The sequence below is a fragment of the Peromyscus californicus genome, unplaced genomic scaffold (genome assembly GCF_007827085.1).
Source record: "Peromyscus californicus insignis strain IS unplaced genomic scaffold, ASM782708v3 Scaffold_14__1_contigs__length_90479793_seg_2, whole genome shotgun sequence".
Lineage (NCBI taxonomy): Eukaryota > Metazoa > Chordata > Mammalia > Rodentia > Cricetidae > Peromyscus > Peromyscus californicus.
Genome location: NW_026294436.1, coordinates 7,202,670 through 7,218,971, shown reverse-complemented (window position 1 = coordinate 7,218,971; position 16,302 = coordinate 7,202,670). Strand labels below are relative to the sequence as shown.

Below are 16,302 nucleotides of genomic sequence, written 5' to 3'. Positions count from 1 at the left end.
AGCTGGAGATGCTCTTGGCCTCAAGTCCTGAATGGTCTGAGGTCCCATAGGGTGATGCTCTGACCAAGTGATGGTCAAGGTATTAAAATCTCTTTAGTTAGGATTCCTACCCAAATGACCTGCTGTTGGCCCGCAGACCCATTGTCTCTGGTGACTCTTTCTACCTGGCCCCGGGCTTAAGATGCAATAGTGGCCATCAATTAATAATTTTTACCTCTGTCTGTGCTCAGGAAATTAACAAACGCCTACTTTGTAGGTATGTGTGTGCATGCTGCAAGCATGCGTTTGTGTGTGTGAGAGAGCATAAACTCGTGCACTCGGTGCATTGGGATGCCTACCGTAATTATTCCCCCACCTTACCTTTTGAGGCAGGGTCTCTCACTGTCTCTGCTAGGCTGGCCTGTGAGCTCCAGGCGTCCACCTGTCTCCAGCCCTCCCAGTGCTGGGGTTACAGATGTGTTTGCTTTGTCAGGATTTACATGGGTGTTGGGGATCCCAACTCAGATCCTTCTGCTTGTGCAGCAAGCACCTTACTCACTGAGCCATCTCCTCACTCTTCCACATTATCTATATGATATAATGGCTTGTGATGGTATTTTCACATATGTGTGTAATGTATGTTGTTCATATTCACCCCTACTACTCTCCCTTGTCTCCCTACGATTCCCATTGATCTTGTTCTTCCCAGTTAGTTGCCCTTCTACTCCCATGTCTGTGTGTCCCAATGTGTTTCATGAGGGTGGATTACAGGATTGTTCACAGGAGCATGGGTGAGGGGTTGTTCACAGGAGCATGGGTGAGGGGTTGTCCACAGGAGCATGGGTGAGGGGTTGTTCACAGGAACATTGGTGAGGGGTTGTTCACAGGAGCATGGGTGAGGGGTTCACAGGAGCATGGGTGAGGGGTTGTTCACAGGAGCATGGGTGAGGGGTTGTCCACAGGAGCATGGGTGAGGGATTGTTCACAGGAACATGGGTGAGGGGTTGTTCACAGGAGCATGGGTGAGGGATTGTTCACAGGAACATGGGTGAGGGGTTGTTCACAGGAGCATGGGTGAGGGATTGTTCACAGGAACATGGGTGAGGGGTTGTTCACAGGAGCATGGGTGAGGGATTGTCCACAGGAGCATGGGTGAGGGGTTGTTCACAGGAGCATGGGTGAGGGGTTGTTCACAGGAGCATGGGTGAGGGGTTGTTCACAGGAGCATGGGTGAGGGGTTGTTCACAGGATCATGGGTGAGGGGTTGTTCACAGGAGCATGGGTGAGGGGTTGTTCACAGGAGCATGGGTGAGGGGTTGTTCACAGGAGCATGGGTGAGGGGTTGTTCACAGGAGCATGGGTGAGGGATTGTCCACAGGAGCATGGGTGAGGGGTTCCTCACAGGAGCATGGGTGAGGGATTGTTCACAGGAACATGGGTGAGGGGTTGTTCACAGGAGCATTGGTGAGGGATTGTTCACAGGAGCAGGGGTGAGGGATTGTTCACAGGGGCATGGGTGAGGGGTTGTTTACAGGAGCATGGGTACCTTACCAGTGGCAACACCACTTAGAGAGAATGTCTCTCCCTCTCTTAGAAACTATTAACTACCTGTTTTTAAAGTACTGTAGGAAGGTTCAGGTAGATAAAAGAGCTGTGAGCTGATGTCTGCCTTGGGAGCTTGCAGTTTCCCTGGAAAGTAACATCCAGGTAGGACCCACACAGAGACGTCACACAGTTCTGACAACCTGTCAGAACACCTTACAGGGAGACTGACCCTGAGATAATGATGGGTCAGTGATGGGTCGGACCACACCATGACCAGGACAGCTTAGCTGTGCACACACCTCTTGCCTTCTGTTTAAACCTGAACCTCATGTCAGGACCCCATGGGTGGACTTAGGGGGTCATTGCACCTCTTCATTGTCCTTCTCAGTGGAGGTGCACTGGCTAAATCTCTTTTTTTTCTATTTTTCACTATCAATTTGTCTTTTTAATGACTTATTGAGGATGAGTGGTACAGCCTGACTTGTTCAGGCTGTGAAGGCCCAGGCTGAGACATACAATGTTCTAAGACCCATTGGCACCAGAGATACAGTAATATGTCATGGTGAGCTGTTTGACGGTAAAAGGAACACCAGTTCATCTGAAAGATGTGAAGGAGGAGGTCTGGGGGGTAGCTTTATGGTAGAGCACTTGCCAAGCAACAGCCCCAACACCAGAGGAAGAGGAGGGAGGGAGGGAGGGAGGGAGGGAGGGAGGGAGGGAGGGAGGGAGGGAGGGAGGGAGACTTGAGAGGAAAGAATAAAGTTACAGAAAAACACAGGGAACTAAACTGTCTGGACCCAAACTCCCGAGTGTGTGTTCCTAATTTTCCGTGTTGCTTATAGCTTTGGCTTTGCATTCTGGTCATTTGCTCTAGGGTCAGCATTCTGGGAATTTACATTTGAGGCACAAATGCAGATGGCTTCGACCATATTTGTATAGCTACATGATCAGATGATTGTTGGAAAGGATTTGTGTAATCACTGATAAGCAAGGCTTTGTCAACACTCAGAAGTTGGGTCGTGTGCACTTACTGAAGAGATTGTGGAGCAAGCAGAGGCACACCCACGCTGTGCTGGGAAGATGGGGTTTGTGTTGCCTCTTCAGTGGCACTTGGTGAGCAGAGCAGATACCTCTGTAATGGTTCATCTTGCCTAGCAATGTCAGAGAGGGAAAAAAACTTCTGAACAGGGCATGGGTTCATCAAAGTGGGAAGTCCTTCCCATGGCCTGGGGTCCCAGACAGAATAAAATGGAGGAAGTGAACTGAGCACAGCCTCCATCTCTCTGCTTCCTGACTGTGGATGCTGTGTGACCCGCTGCCTCACACTCCTGCAGCCGTGACTCCCCTACCGTGATGGACTGTCCCCCCAAACTGTGAGCCAGAACAAACCCTCCTCCCTTAAATTGCTTTTGTTAGGTATTTTGCTGCAGCAATAAGAAAAGTAACTGATGCAATCAGCATCACCCACCTCTCTCTCTCCTTACAGGAATAATTCCAGCTAACGGGAAGACAAAAGTAACGGTCACGTTCACACCCATCCAGTATGGGACGGCACAAATAAAAATTCAATTGTGGATCTCACAGTTCAACTCCCAGCCGTACGAATGTGTCTTCACTGGAACCTGCCACCCCAACATGGCCTTACCGTATGGCTTCTTCATGGTGTTTCTGTCTACCCATGTAGCCCAGGCTGGCCTCAGACTCACTGTGGAACCAAGATGACTTTGACATTCTGCCTACCTCTGCCTCCAGAGTGTTGGGATTACAGCCATGCACCACCACACCCAGTTTATATGGTGCTGGGGATGGAAGCCAGGGCTCTGTGCACTCTAGAAAAGCACTCTACCAACTGAGCAATAGCCGCAACCCCAATTTCCTCTTAACACTTCATCAAAAATCCAATCCAGTTATGGGCATTGTGGTACACATTTGGAATCCTATCACTGAAGAGGCTGAGGCAGGAAGATCATGAGTTTAAAGCTAGCCTGGACTACATAGCAAGAACCTGCATTTAAAAAAAAAAATAAGAAAAATCCAAATTTTCTCTCTTCTTGTGATACCCCCAGAAATTTGTTTCTAAAGCTGGGAGTGCAGGTCAATCATTGGCCTCTTGGCTGGCATGTACATAGCCCCGGGTTCAACCCAGCACTACAAAAACATTTATATTACAAGACGAATCCACATAAAGCGCTTTCAAGCCTAGGGGCTGGAGCTCTACCAGCCCAGCTAGGTCCCCACCTCCATTTTGTTTTTGTTCTTCAAAGAGCATTACTTTTTCTTTTACGAAGAAAGTAAATCAAAGTCCTGGTTTCTAAAATAATCAGCTTAAGCAGTTGAAGAACTCCAGGCTAGAAATAAATTATACTGGACCACCAGAGCATTCCCTGGCCTGTTGTGTTTCCACTTATCCTATTCATGAGGAATTCAGAGGAGAGAGGGATCAGGTAAAGGTGCTCGCTGCAGAGGCTGACAACTGAGTTCTGTACCTGGGACCCATACAGCAGAAGTAGAGTGGTGCTGTCCTCTGACCTCCACATGCATGGTACACACATGCACATGCACATGCACACGCACAATAAATAACTGTTTTTTTTTTAAGAATGGGAGGGAAGACAAGCACTGGTGTGTATATGTGTGCATACGTAAGTACATATACCTATATATGATTATATGTTAATATACTGATATGAAATTTGTTCCCATGGACTCCTTTTAACCCACAAACTTACTTTTAGTTTAGTTATCATATTGATCTATGAGTGATAGTTTTATCAGAAAGAACACAGAAACAAACACCTTGAGCTGGGAGATGTAGAGATGGATCAGCAGTTAAGAGCACTGACTGCTCTCCCAGAGGACCTGGGTTCAGTTCCCAGCACCCCCATGGCAGCTCACAGCTGTCTGTAACTGCAGCTCCAGGGAATCAGATGTACTCTTGGCCTCATCAGGTACACAGGCAACATGCAGGCAACAATCATAAAATAAAAATAAATCATTCAAACAAACCCAAACTGTTGGATTATACACTAATTTAACATCTGTTTTAAACTCCAGACTAGAAGAGTTCAAAAGATTAAATACTCGTTCTCAGAAAGTAAGTGTTCCTCCAGAAAAAACAAGATATGTACACTTCTACCAAGCTCCCACCATGGCCAAGCCTCCGAAGATGAAGGTACGTGGGTGGGGGCACCCCCAGTGCAATGGAAAGGCAGGGAGAAAACTCATTTCCCTCCCGGTTTGGTCCCCAGGAAATCGAGTACCACGACCTGCGGTTTCCAGCAGATCTGTCGAACCCGTTTGCTGTAGCCACCGTCCTAAACCAAGAACCGGGAAAGTTGAAGATTAAGGAATTAAAACAAGGTAACAGCCACTCAGTCTGCCATAAACCAGTCCCTGGAGCAAAATAAGAAAGAAATGTGTCCAGTCACATTTATTATTTATGATTATTTATGAACAAAACTCAGTTAGATGTCTGTTAGGCGGCATGGTTAGAAACTTGTGTTTGTCTGGACAAATGACTGATTTGATTATGGCCGTGATCTCTGCCCGTTCCTGCCTGCAGTCCTGGACCAGGGTGATGAAATCTCCAAAACCAGACAGATGAAGGAGGCGCTCTTTGAACAGAAGGTCAGACAGAACGTCCAGGAAGAGAGCGAGAACCATCTTAAGTGGTAAATATTGGGGGTTAATGTGTCTCAAGTGACAGGTGACTGCTTTTAGGGCATGGCCTTTGACGCAGGCGACACAATGGCATGCCATTCTTGATAAACTCCCTTGGTAAATTCAATTAGTCCTTCTCCTCAGCTGGTGTTCCTAGCTCAGAATGGGTGGCTATTAGAATAAATTATTGTCGCTAAGACATGGTGTTTCCTTCACAGAGAGGACAGGGCAGGACAACAGTGAGCGGTGTGAGGCTTGGCCCCTCCTCCCTGCCAGCTCCAGCTGCCTGCCACCCCGGCCTCTGATCCCAGACAGACCTGGGATGAGCCCCTGTGCAGCGGGAGCCTTTGGGGACAGTCCTGGCAGCAGGGGTTCAGAGAGAAGCATTCTTGTGCTGCTGGGGTCAGATGGACTTCTTCTTTTTATGTCAGTTGAAGCTAGAGAACCCCAGAAGCCTGGCCGTGTGTTCAGCTTCAGTAAGAGTCGCTGAAAATGCACATGTCCCATTGTTTTTTCTAGAGACACATTCGATTTTTTAAATCGTGTATTTAAACTTAAAACATTGTTTGTTTGTTTATTGTGGATGTGGTGCATACATACTGAGGCACACCTGTAGAGGCCAGGGGACAACTGTCCTTTCACCGTGGAGGTTCCAGAGACTGAACTCGGGATGTCAGGCTTGGTGGCAAGCCCCTCCTCCTGCTCAGCCATCTCACCTGTCCATTCATTTAGTTTCTTCTGACTTACAGTTTAAAATAGACACTAAATTAATGCACCCGCCAACGGTGCAAGGTTTAGTCACAGGCTTCTGTCAGCTAAAACATCTTCAAGCTCCATCCACAGCTCAGCATTTGTGACTAATTCAACACCTTTTGTGACTGCATAATATTCCATTGTGTAGACACACCACGTTTCAACCACTGGCTTGGGTTTACATTTTCATCAGCGTCACTGGAGAGCTGCAGCTTTTTTACATCCTCAGAAACACCTGTTGCTTTGTATGGCTTAAATCTGCATTTCCCCGACTGCTAGTGATGCTGAGCATTCAGGGTACGTGTGTGCATGCGTGTGTGCATGCGTGCATATGTGTGTGTGAGAGAGAGTGTGTGTGAGAGTGTGCGTGTGAGAGATTGTGTGTGAGAGTGTGTGTGAGTGTGTGTGTTTGTGTGAGAGAGACAGATGTATGTGAGTGTGTGTGCATGTGATAGTGTGAATGAATGTGTGTGAGTGTGTAATAGAGTATGTGTGAGTGTTTGTGAATGTGAGTCTGAAAGAGTGAGTGTGTGTGAGAGTGAGTGTATGTGTAAATGTGTATGAGTGCAAGAGACTGTGAGTGTGTGTGTGTGTGTGTGTGTGTGTGTGTGTGTGTGTGAGAGAGAGAGAGAGAGAGAGAGAGAGAGAGAGAGAGAATGGGAGGAAGAGAGTGTGCTTGTGCAAGCTAGAAGTCAGCCTCAGGTGGTGTGTGTGTGTGTGTGTGTGTGTGTGTGTGTGTGTGTGTGTGTTCAGAGTATGCGTGTGTGAGAGTGAGAGAACAGAAGGACGAGAGTGTGCTTGTGGAAGCTAGAAGTCAGCCTCAGGTGTTGCTCCTCAGGTCCCATCCACCTTACACCGTTTGCTTTAAAGACTTATTTATTTTATTTTATGTGTATTCCTGTTTTGCCTACATGTTTGCCGGTGCATGTGTGGTACCAGTGGAGGCCAGAAGAGGGCATCAGACCCCTGGTACTGGAGTTACAGTCCCTTGTGAGCCACCGTGTGGGGCTACTAACTGAACCCAGGCCCTCCCCAAGAGCAGCCATGCTCTTAACCACTGAGCCGTCTCTCCAGCCCCAACCTTGTTTTCTGAGACAGGACCTCTCACTGGCCTGGAGCTCACTGAGCAGGCTGGGCTGGCTGTCCTGGAATCTGTCTGTAGCTCCACAGTACTGGGATGACAAGAGCATGTCACACTCCTGGCTTTTTGTACAAGGCTCCTGCTCCTGGGGATCGAACCCGGGTCCTCGTGCTTGCAAAGCCAACACTTTACTGAATGAACCATCTCTCGGGACCTTGTTGTATTAATTTATAAATATTTTAGCATGAATCACTAGAAGATGAGCTTGATTCGGCTCCTCCTCCTCCTCCTCCTCCTCCTCCTCCTCTTCCTCCTCTTTTTTTGGTTTTGGTTTTTCTAGACAGGGTTTCTCTGGGTAGCCCTGGCTGTCTTGGAATTCACTCTGTAGATCAGGCTAGCCTGAATTCAGGGATCCTCGTGTTTCTGCCTCCTAAGTATTGGGATTAAAGGCCTGCAGCACCAACACCCTGTGATAAGCTTCATTTCACGGGACAGATTATTCACCCCAGAGGTGGCTCCTTCCAGTTTCTCCCCTTCCTTCTTGGTTATAAAATATAGCTAAAACACTCATTGCAGAGACGGTGTTTGCTGACGGCTTCTGGAAGTTGGGTGTTTTTGTTTTTCTCCACAGGCAGGTGCACCTTGGTAGTGACCACACCACTTTTAGGTATAGAAAAGAGCTCAGCGAGGAACGGCAGAAAGCACAGGACAAGTACAAGGTCAGCATGGCTGCGAATTCACTGTCATTTATTTCCCACGTCTTCCTCATTCCTGCTGTATGCGCGATCGCCGAATCAGGAGAAAGAACGCGCACAGAAAAGCTGAGCACTCGCTCGCCTTGCGTGAGTGAGGCCCAGGCTCAGTCCCGAGAGAAGGCCCGGGGAGGAGAGGCTTGGCATAGAACTGTGAAGGCAGGGGCCTGATCACACATAAATTGCTAATTATGAGTCAAGGGTGTCTGTAGATGACACAAGAGACCTATGCTGGGTCTGCTGGGGACATTCAGAAGCCAGAGCAACAGTGAGTTCCATCTTAATAGAAAGCAAGAGTTAGCGGAGAGAACAAGACCTTCAAAGAGAGATGACTCAGACCCGGGCTGTGGTTCCGGATGTGAGGCACCTGTCCTGTGATCTACAGAGCATGAAGAAGAGAGGCCCCAAACTACTGTCAGGAGCCACCCCAGAGCTGGATGCCAAATATAGTCACATGCCAAGGTGCTAGGTACCCTAATAAAATTTTCCTGAAGATCAGAGAACAGAACAAGCCACTAGATTAAACATAGAGGCCAGACAGCGGTGACACACACCTTTAATCCTAGTGCTTGGGAGGCAGAGATCTCTCTGGATCTCTGTGAGTTCAAAGCCACCCTGGAATGAGATTGACTTAGTCTAGGAGAGAAAGAGCCAGGCAGTGGTGGCACACGCCTTTAACCCCAGCACTTGAGATCTCGTGCCTCTGCTTGGGAAGCACACAGGCCTTTAATCCCAGTACTAAGAAGGAAGTATGGCTGGGCAGAGAAAGGTATATAAGGTGTGAGGAGACAGTAACTGAGGCTTTTCAGGCTGAGGAGTCCTAGAGGTAAGATGTGGCAGTGGCTTGTTCCTTTGTCTCTCTGATCTTTCAGCATTTACCCCAAAATCTGGCTCTGGGTTTTTTATTATAAGACAGATTTAGTAATTTATGTTACAGGCACTGGCATATGAATTATAGGGAACCCAGTTCACTGCCACCACTTCCCCCTGCCCTGCAAAAAAATAAAAACCAGCAAAGCTTAGTAGTGTGAACTTCAGGATCTCAGTGAGTAGGAAGGATGTGGACATGGTTAGTCTTGTTTTAAAAAGATCTATTTATTTGTAATTATATGCACCTGTGAGTGGGATGCCCGTGGAGGCCGGAAGAGGGCTTCAGCTCCCCTGGAGCTGGAGTTCCAGACAGTTGTGAGCCACTCAACACAACTGTAGGCTCCTCTGCAAGCCCAGCAACCACTCTTAATGACCAAGTCACCTCTAGGCCCCTGTGGCCAGCCTTTTGGGTATTACCACCTTCTGGGCATTATTGCCTTTGGGGCATTACAATATGTTGTCTATACAGAGTCCACACTGGAGGACCTGCAGTCAAGTTACAAAAAAAAAAAAAAAAAAAAAAAAAAAAAAATCCCATCTTTTGTGAGGGACTGATTCCTAGCTAGCCTGGGGCACTCTGTGAGGTGGAGGCAGGAGGATAGAAGTTCAGGGTCATCCTCCAACACATAGTGAATTTGAGGCCAGCCTGGGCTACATGAGACCCTTGTATCTGTTAAAGCTCCCCATGTCAGTAAGAATAGTGAACACTTTAACCCGCCAGCACTCTATGGCAGGGCATAGGTAACCCCATTGTCCAGTTGGTTCCTACAAGCTTTATTGTTTTGTTTTTTCTTTGTTTGTTTTTGAGGGTTTTTTTTTTTTTTGTGTGTGTGTGTGTGTGTGGTGGTTTTTGTTTTTTTTGTTTGTTTGTTTTGTTTTGTTTGTTTGTTTGTTTTCAAGACAGGATTTCTCTGTGTAGTCCTGGCTGTCCTGGAACTCAATCTGTAGACCAGGTGGTCTCAAACTCAGAGATCCACCTGCCTCTGACTCCCGAGTGTTAGGATTAAAGGGGTGTGCTACCACCACCCTGCTTCCGGCAAGCTTTAAAGAGAAAGTTTTATGCATTTGTCTTTGACTTTAATGTGTGTCTATTCATATAAAAATCTAGCAAAAAAGAGGCGACCCTGTTTTTGAGGAAGAGTTTCAACGGCTCGAGACTGAGCAGAGCAACAAGCGGGTCGTCCGTGAGCTGGAGGAGGTGAGTGACTTCCCTTCACTTGGCATCTAATCAAGTGCCAGTTCTTTAACTGTTCATTTCCAAAGGCACCAATGAGTTTTATAGAAACCCCTTCACTAGGAGGGAACAATTGTTTTTAGTGTGCTTATATTCCCAGGGTGCTGTCTTACTGGGTGTCTTGGTTTCCTTTCTGACCAAAAGGAACTTCAGGAGCCTAGAGAGGTGACTCTGTGGTTAAGAGTGCATGCTGCTCTCTCCAAGGACCTAAGTCTAGGTCCCAACATCCATGCCAGACAGCTCAAAATCTGCTGGAACTCCAGCTCTAGTGTATAGGATGCCCCCTTCTGGACTCCACTGGCATCTCACTCACAGGAGCACACACCCACATACAGGCACATGATTTAAAATCAGACACATTCTTTATATAAAATGGCAGCTTGGGGGAGTGAAGGTTTATTTGGCTCACAGCTCTGGATCACACTCTGTTGAGGGGGCTCAAGGCAGGAGCTCCCAGGCAGGCCTGCCTGCCTGCCGTTCCGCACAGCATCACCTCTGACCACACACTCACTTCACAGCCAAGGAAGGACCCAGAACCGATGGAGGACACTTGCTGGCTGACTCACAGGCAGGCTTACACTTAGCTTTCTTAAACATTTCGGGACCACCTACAACGGTGTGGTGCTGCCGAGGATGAGCTGGGCCCTCATACCACTTAACAGTCAAGACAAGCTCCCGGACCCCCAACACTACCACCCCCACCCCCACACCTGCCCACGGGGCAGTCAGATCCAGGTGAATCCTCCTCTGGGACTCTCTTCTCAAATGTCTCTAGGCCATGACAAGCTAAAGCTAACTAGGATACTACATATTTGCAAGGAAAATGTCCAAACTTATAATCATGGTCTAGGAAGATGCTCAGTTGTTACAGTGCAGGCCACGCAACCTTGAAGACCCGAGTTCAATCCCAGCACCCACATAAAAAGCCAGATATGGTTGCCTGTGCCTATATCCCCAGCACTGGGGATACAGAGCCAGTCTATTCAAATTAGTGAGTTCTACTTTCAGCGAGACACTCTGTCCCCCCCCCAAAAAAAAGTGGGGGCTGGAGAGGTGGCTCAGTGGTGAGAGCACTGGCTGTTCTTCTCCTGGAAGACCAAGGTTCGATTCCCAGCACCAACATGGCCGTTCCGGAGGCTGAGCTCAGGTCATCAGGCTTGGTGGCAAGCACTTTTCCCCTCCAAGCCGCCTTGCTGCCCTCTGTTTCTGCTTGTTTTGATGGTCTCAGCTCAAATTCACGATGCTCCTGCCTCAGCCTCCTGAATGCTGGCATTACGGACTCGTGTATTACCACTCCCAGCCAGAGATCAAACTCTACAAACATTTCCGAAACGCTCATGCCGAAGAGTCTGTAATTGAATGTAAGCTGTGCCTGTGTTTTTATATTCGCAGAAAGTCCAGGAATTCCATCCTAACTTTGACCCTCTTATTAACAACATGTGGCTCAGCAGGTTCCGGGCACAAAGGCGGTTCCAGCAGGCGTCGCGCAGGGTAACTCTCCGCTCTAGATCGCCTTCTTTAGCTTCTGACTTGTCTAGCTATCAGCAGGGGGAAATCAAATAATGGCTTCTTAGGAATGATGTATGAGAGATGCAGTTCACACGGGATAAACATCACCTCTGCCAAGTGTCCCATGGAGTAAGCATTCCAGTTTCCTTTCTGTTGCGGTGATAATGCATTCTGACCAAAAGCAACTTGGAAGAGGTGTACACTTCCAGGTCCCAGTCCATCGTGAAGGGAACCGGGGCAGGAACTGAAGCAGAAACTGTGGAGAAACGCTGCTTGCTGGCTTGCTCAGGCTTGCACTTAGCTGCGGGCTGGGTCTTCGTACATCAGTTAACAATCGAGACAGATGGTCTGATCTGGGAAATCCAGATCAGACTCCCTTCTCAGCTAGGATGGAGTTAAAGCTAACTAGGACAGTAAGGTTTTAGTGTAGTCACATTTAGACAGTCACCATTGCTGTGTGATATTTACCTCTTTATTTATTTGGTCAGGGTCTATACCCCAGGGGAACCTTGAACTCATGTAGCCAAGGAACTCCTGATCCTCCTGCCTCCACTTGCTGATTATCGGGATTACAGGTGTGCACCACCATACTAGGTTTATGCTATGGATGGAAGCCGGGGCTTTGTGTAGTCCAGGCAAGCCCCCTCAGACTGAGCTACACCCTTGCCTGCTAGCTAATTTCAGAACATTTTAATTACCCAGAAAGGAGCAGTTCCTACCTTCTCCCTTCCTCCCCAAGCAGCCACTAAATCTGCATCCTATCCCTATGGACTTGGCTTTTCCAGACATCTCATGTAAATGGAAACATACAGTATGTGGCTTTTTGTAACTGGCTCCTTTCACTTGCATCTTCAAGTTCAGTGGTGTCATAACGGGCACGTCACCCTTTTTTATCACTGTGTAATATTCCACTGTTGGGGCAGACCAGGTTTTCTTTATTTGTTCATGCACTGATGGGCATCCCAGCAATTCTCACCACTTGGCTGTTCTGAGCAATGCTGCCATAAACATTCACACCCAAGTTAGAGGACGCGTGGTTTTTCACTCTCCAAGGTACGCACACGTAGGAGAGGAGCTGCTGGGATCATGCAATGGCTCGGAAGCAATGGGATTGTTTCAGTGGAGAATGGGAGATTTCGGAAGTGACATTGTGCTCACTGCTCTCCTCTCAGAGTCCCCTCCTAACCGCGGCTCCCCTTCATACCTGTCTTCCATCAAGCACATCCACAGCCTCCAGGGACTTCCTACTGTCAGGGTGAATGAAGCATCTGATGGGGCTGGGCAGATGGTTCAGGCAGTAAAGTACTTGCCACGTAAGCATGAGGACCGGGGTCTGGATCCTTAGCCCCTGCGTAAAAGTCAGCTGTCCTGGAACTCCAGCCAGCGTAGCCAAATACGAGAGCTCTGGGTTCAGTGAGAGACCCTGTCTCAAAAATAAGGTGGAGACACAATTGAGGAGGATGCCCAGTATTGACCGCTGCCCTTCAGATGCACAAATATGCTTATACACACATGCATGGACACATGCATACACCATACCACATAAACCAGGAAAGTGGGAAGGAAGAGTGAAAGCTTCCGGAATTCTAATACAGTAGTTGTGAGGTGCTGTGTCTGGCTGCAGCCACACCTGTGTCCTTTACACTGTCCCCTTCCTCTTCCATGAACATCATCCCCTGCTGTGGACCTGGGTTCCCATTCCTCCTCCCTGACCAGAACACTTCCCTGCCTCCTTAGGGCTCACCCCTATGCTTTGGACCAACTGGTCTACCTGTCCTCAAAAGAGCAATCCTGCTGTTCTTTGATGCAAAGGGTGTGCTGAGCCTCTCCAGCATCTTCTGCCACCTGTAGACCTCTCATCTCTTCCTCTTGAGTGTGGCTTCACAAGGGGACAGAGCCATCCTCAAGCAAGGGAGAGCAATGACTAAGACATGGTGTGTTATTCAACTTTCTGCTGCCATGACAAAATCACTGAAGTAATCACCGTAGACCAAAAGAAGGCATGTGTTGGCTCAGTTCCACAGGTCTCACTCCATCGCACTAGAGCCCGTGGCAAAAGAGCCTCACAATGGGGAGTGTCTGCTGGCATGAAGCGGCTCGCCTTGTGATAGCCAAGAGAACTGTGTATCAACTCCTAACCCGAAGCTGTTCTTTCCAATTCCAGGTCATGATTGAACGAAGGATGCTCGTTGTGCTGGAAGCTATCCGTGACATGGACAAGGAAGACATAAAGAGAAGGCTCGACAAAGCCAAGCAATCAGTAATACAAGGTAAGGAGAGCTGAGTGATGCTGATGACCATGGCCTTTTAGAGGTCTCTCCTCAATGAGCTCAACTCTGGCAATGTCAAATCTCATCACAAATTCTATACATCAGTTTCCTGTTGCCATTGAAGTAACCAATACTGATTTCACGGCTTAAAGTGACGCAAAGTCGGGGATGGGACAATGGTTCAGAAAGCAAAGGACTTGCTTTGGAAAATGTGGGGACCTGAGGTTCAGCTCCTGGGAACCACAGAAAAGGTGGTACGGTCGTCCCAGTGACGATGAGTTGGGAGGCAGAGCCAACAAGGTCCCCAGAAGCTCCCTGGCCACCTAGCCCAGCCTTTGGTGAAGTTCCAGGTCTATGGGAGACCCTATCCCAAACAAAAGGTAGAAAGCGCCTGAGGACTGACAGCCAAGGTGGTCTTCCATCCTCCACATGATCTGCACAAACGTACGTGTGTGCACACAAACAAACACGTCACGGCTTCTGGAGATCTGGAGTCAAAAACCAAGGTGTCAGCATGGCAGTTCCTTGCCTTGGCGGCTCTTGTTAAAAATTGCCTGCTTCCCTTGGCTCCTGGCTCTTCAGCATGTCACTGTTACCTCTCATCTTTTATACCAACCCTGTGATGTCATCGGGCCTGCCTGGAAAACCAGAGTCGTCTCTCCACTTCAGGAGGCCTAATTTACTTAGATCTACTAGCTCCCTTTCACCATGTGTGAATTACCATGTGTAATTGCTCATCCTTGAGGGTGGGGATACGGATATCTCTGGGAGTTATTTCCACACCTACCTCAGATCTCCATAACAGCTTTGGCTCAAGCGCCTGTCCCATTAGTCACAAAGGTCTGCCCACCCTAGACGGAGCGGTATCACCTGTGCAGTCCGGCCTCAGCTTGACCTCTTGTTGCCCTTTGCTGCCTCTCATCAGCAGAGACACAAGAATACTTGTCATTTATTGTAGCCGGAAGGTTTCTCCGGTCCTGCCTGGTCCCGCAGTCCCTTAGCCACTTATAAAATAATCATTCAGAGGCTTAATATTATTTACAAACTGTATGACCTATGCCAGGCTTCTTTGCTATCTAGCTCTTATAGTTTAACTCAGTCCATAACTATTAATCTATGTACTACCACGTGTCCCATGGCTTTACCTGCATCCCATTACATGTTGTTCCTAGGATGGCAGTCTGGCATCTTCTCCATTCTGCCTTTCTCTTTCCTGTCTCTCTCCTTGGATTTCCTGCCTGCCTCTATGCTGCCTTTCCATAGGCCAAAGCAGCTTATTTATTAACCAATGGGAACAACATACATTCACAGTGTACAGAAAGACATCCCCCAACAATTTACAGTTACTAAATGACTGATTGAATCTGGTGTATACTCAACCTAGCATTTACACACTAAGCTTTAGGCTGCATACTGTCTATTGTTTCAGGAAATTCTGAGTTATCAGGGCTCGGGACATAGTTCAATCAGTAAAGGACTTGGCTTGTAAGTGTGAGGACCTGTATTTGATCCCCAGAACCCACACAGAAAAAGCCAGCCATGGTGGCACATGCTTGTAATCCCAGCACGGAGGAGGTGGAGACAGGAGCCCTGGAGCTGGCTGGCTGGCCAGCCTAGCCTACCTTGCAAGTTGCAGGCTGTCTTAAAAAGCAAAGTGGACTGCACCCAAGGAACAAGAGTTAAGGTTCTCCTATGGCCTCCACATGCAGACACCCACATGCTACGTACTTGCACATACGTGTGCAACATATGAACATAGACATGCACATCTCCATCGAGAAAGAAGGAAGTTAAAGGAGAGAGAAAGAGATCGGTTCATTCTGACCCTCTGATCCACAAGCTGCTTCCAAGAACCCAAAAGTCGTGTCATAGTTTTCTCCCAGCCTGAGTTCACACGAAGGAACACAGGCTGTGCCAGCCCACGCTCCTCCAGGCCGCCTCTATCACTCCCCCACCTCCCCAAGCAATATGGCGCCCCCCCCAGACTACCTTGCTTCCCTCCCACAATGCTTTGCAGCATTTTGATTACTCTTTTATTCCTCCTATAGTATTTATTTCTAATATTGAAGTTTCTAACAAGGGAAGTGTTTTACCAATGAAACAGTAAGCTTCACATGAAAATCACACATGGCTATTGTTACGCCCATGTCAAGAGTCCCCCAGAGACCACCAGGAGTCCAAATTCATATGCAAACACAAAGAGCCTTTATTGCAAGCTCAAGCTTGGGCTTCCCATCCCTTCTGACACAGCTGTTGGATCAGGGAGAGTGTTGAGCTCAGCCGAGGCAGGGATTTTAAGGAGTAAAGGACAGGGATGTAGGGGAATTCCAGATTCAGATGGGGGTTGAACTCCTGATTGGGCAGGAGTGAGGTAACAGAGGTCTTGTCAAACAGAGATTGGTACTGGCGTTGCTGCAAGGAAATTGGCAACCTGTGTACATATTATGTAAGCTGTCCTTAACGTTCTGGAGCATCTAGTGCTTGTTTGTCTCAATTCTGATGGGTCTCCTGCAGGGCACAGTTTGTGGCTCTTCCTGGTTATTGCAGTGGTGAAGCCTAGTCCCAGTGTTGTTAGTCTGCAGCCTGTCATGGCTGCACTGATGTTAAGTTAGGCCTCTTCAGTTATCTACAAAAGCTCTCTAGAATCCA

General features: G+C 48.1%; 1 protein-coding gene across 1 annotated transcript in view; it reads left to right on the top strand.

The window, feature by feature from the left end:
• Cfap221 (cilia and flagella associated protein 221) overlaps positions 1-16,302 on the top strand; it is an 81,075-nt gene that overhangs the window by 39,204 nt on the left and 25,569 nt on the right. Inside the window, 8 exon segments of the mRNA XM_052736742.1 lie at positions 3,011-3,170; positions 4,579-4,696; positions 4,773-4,884; positions 5,087-5,195; positions 7,650-7,737; positions 9,749-9,838; positions 11,267-11,365; positions 13,548-13,653. Coding sequence (XP_052592702.1) covers positions 3,011-3,170; positions 4,579-4,696; positions 4,773-4,884; positions 5,087-5,195; positions 7,650-7,737; positions 9,749-9,838; positions 11,267-11,365; positions 13,548-13,653 — 882 coding nt within the window.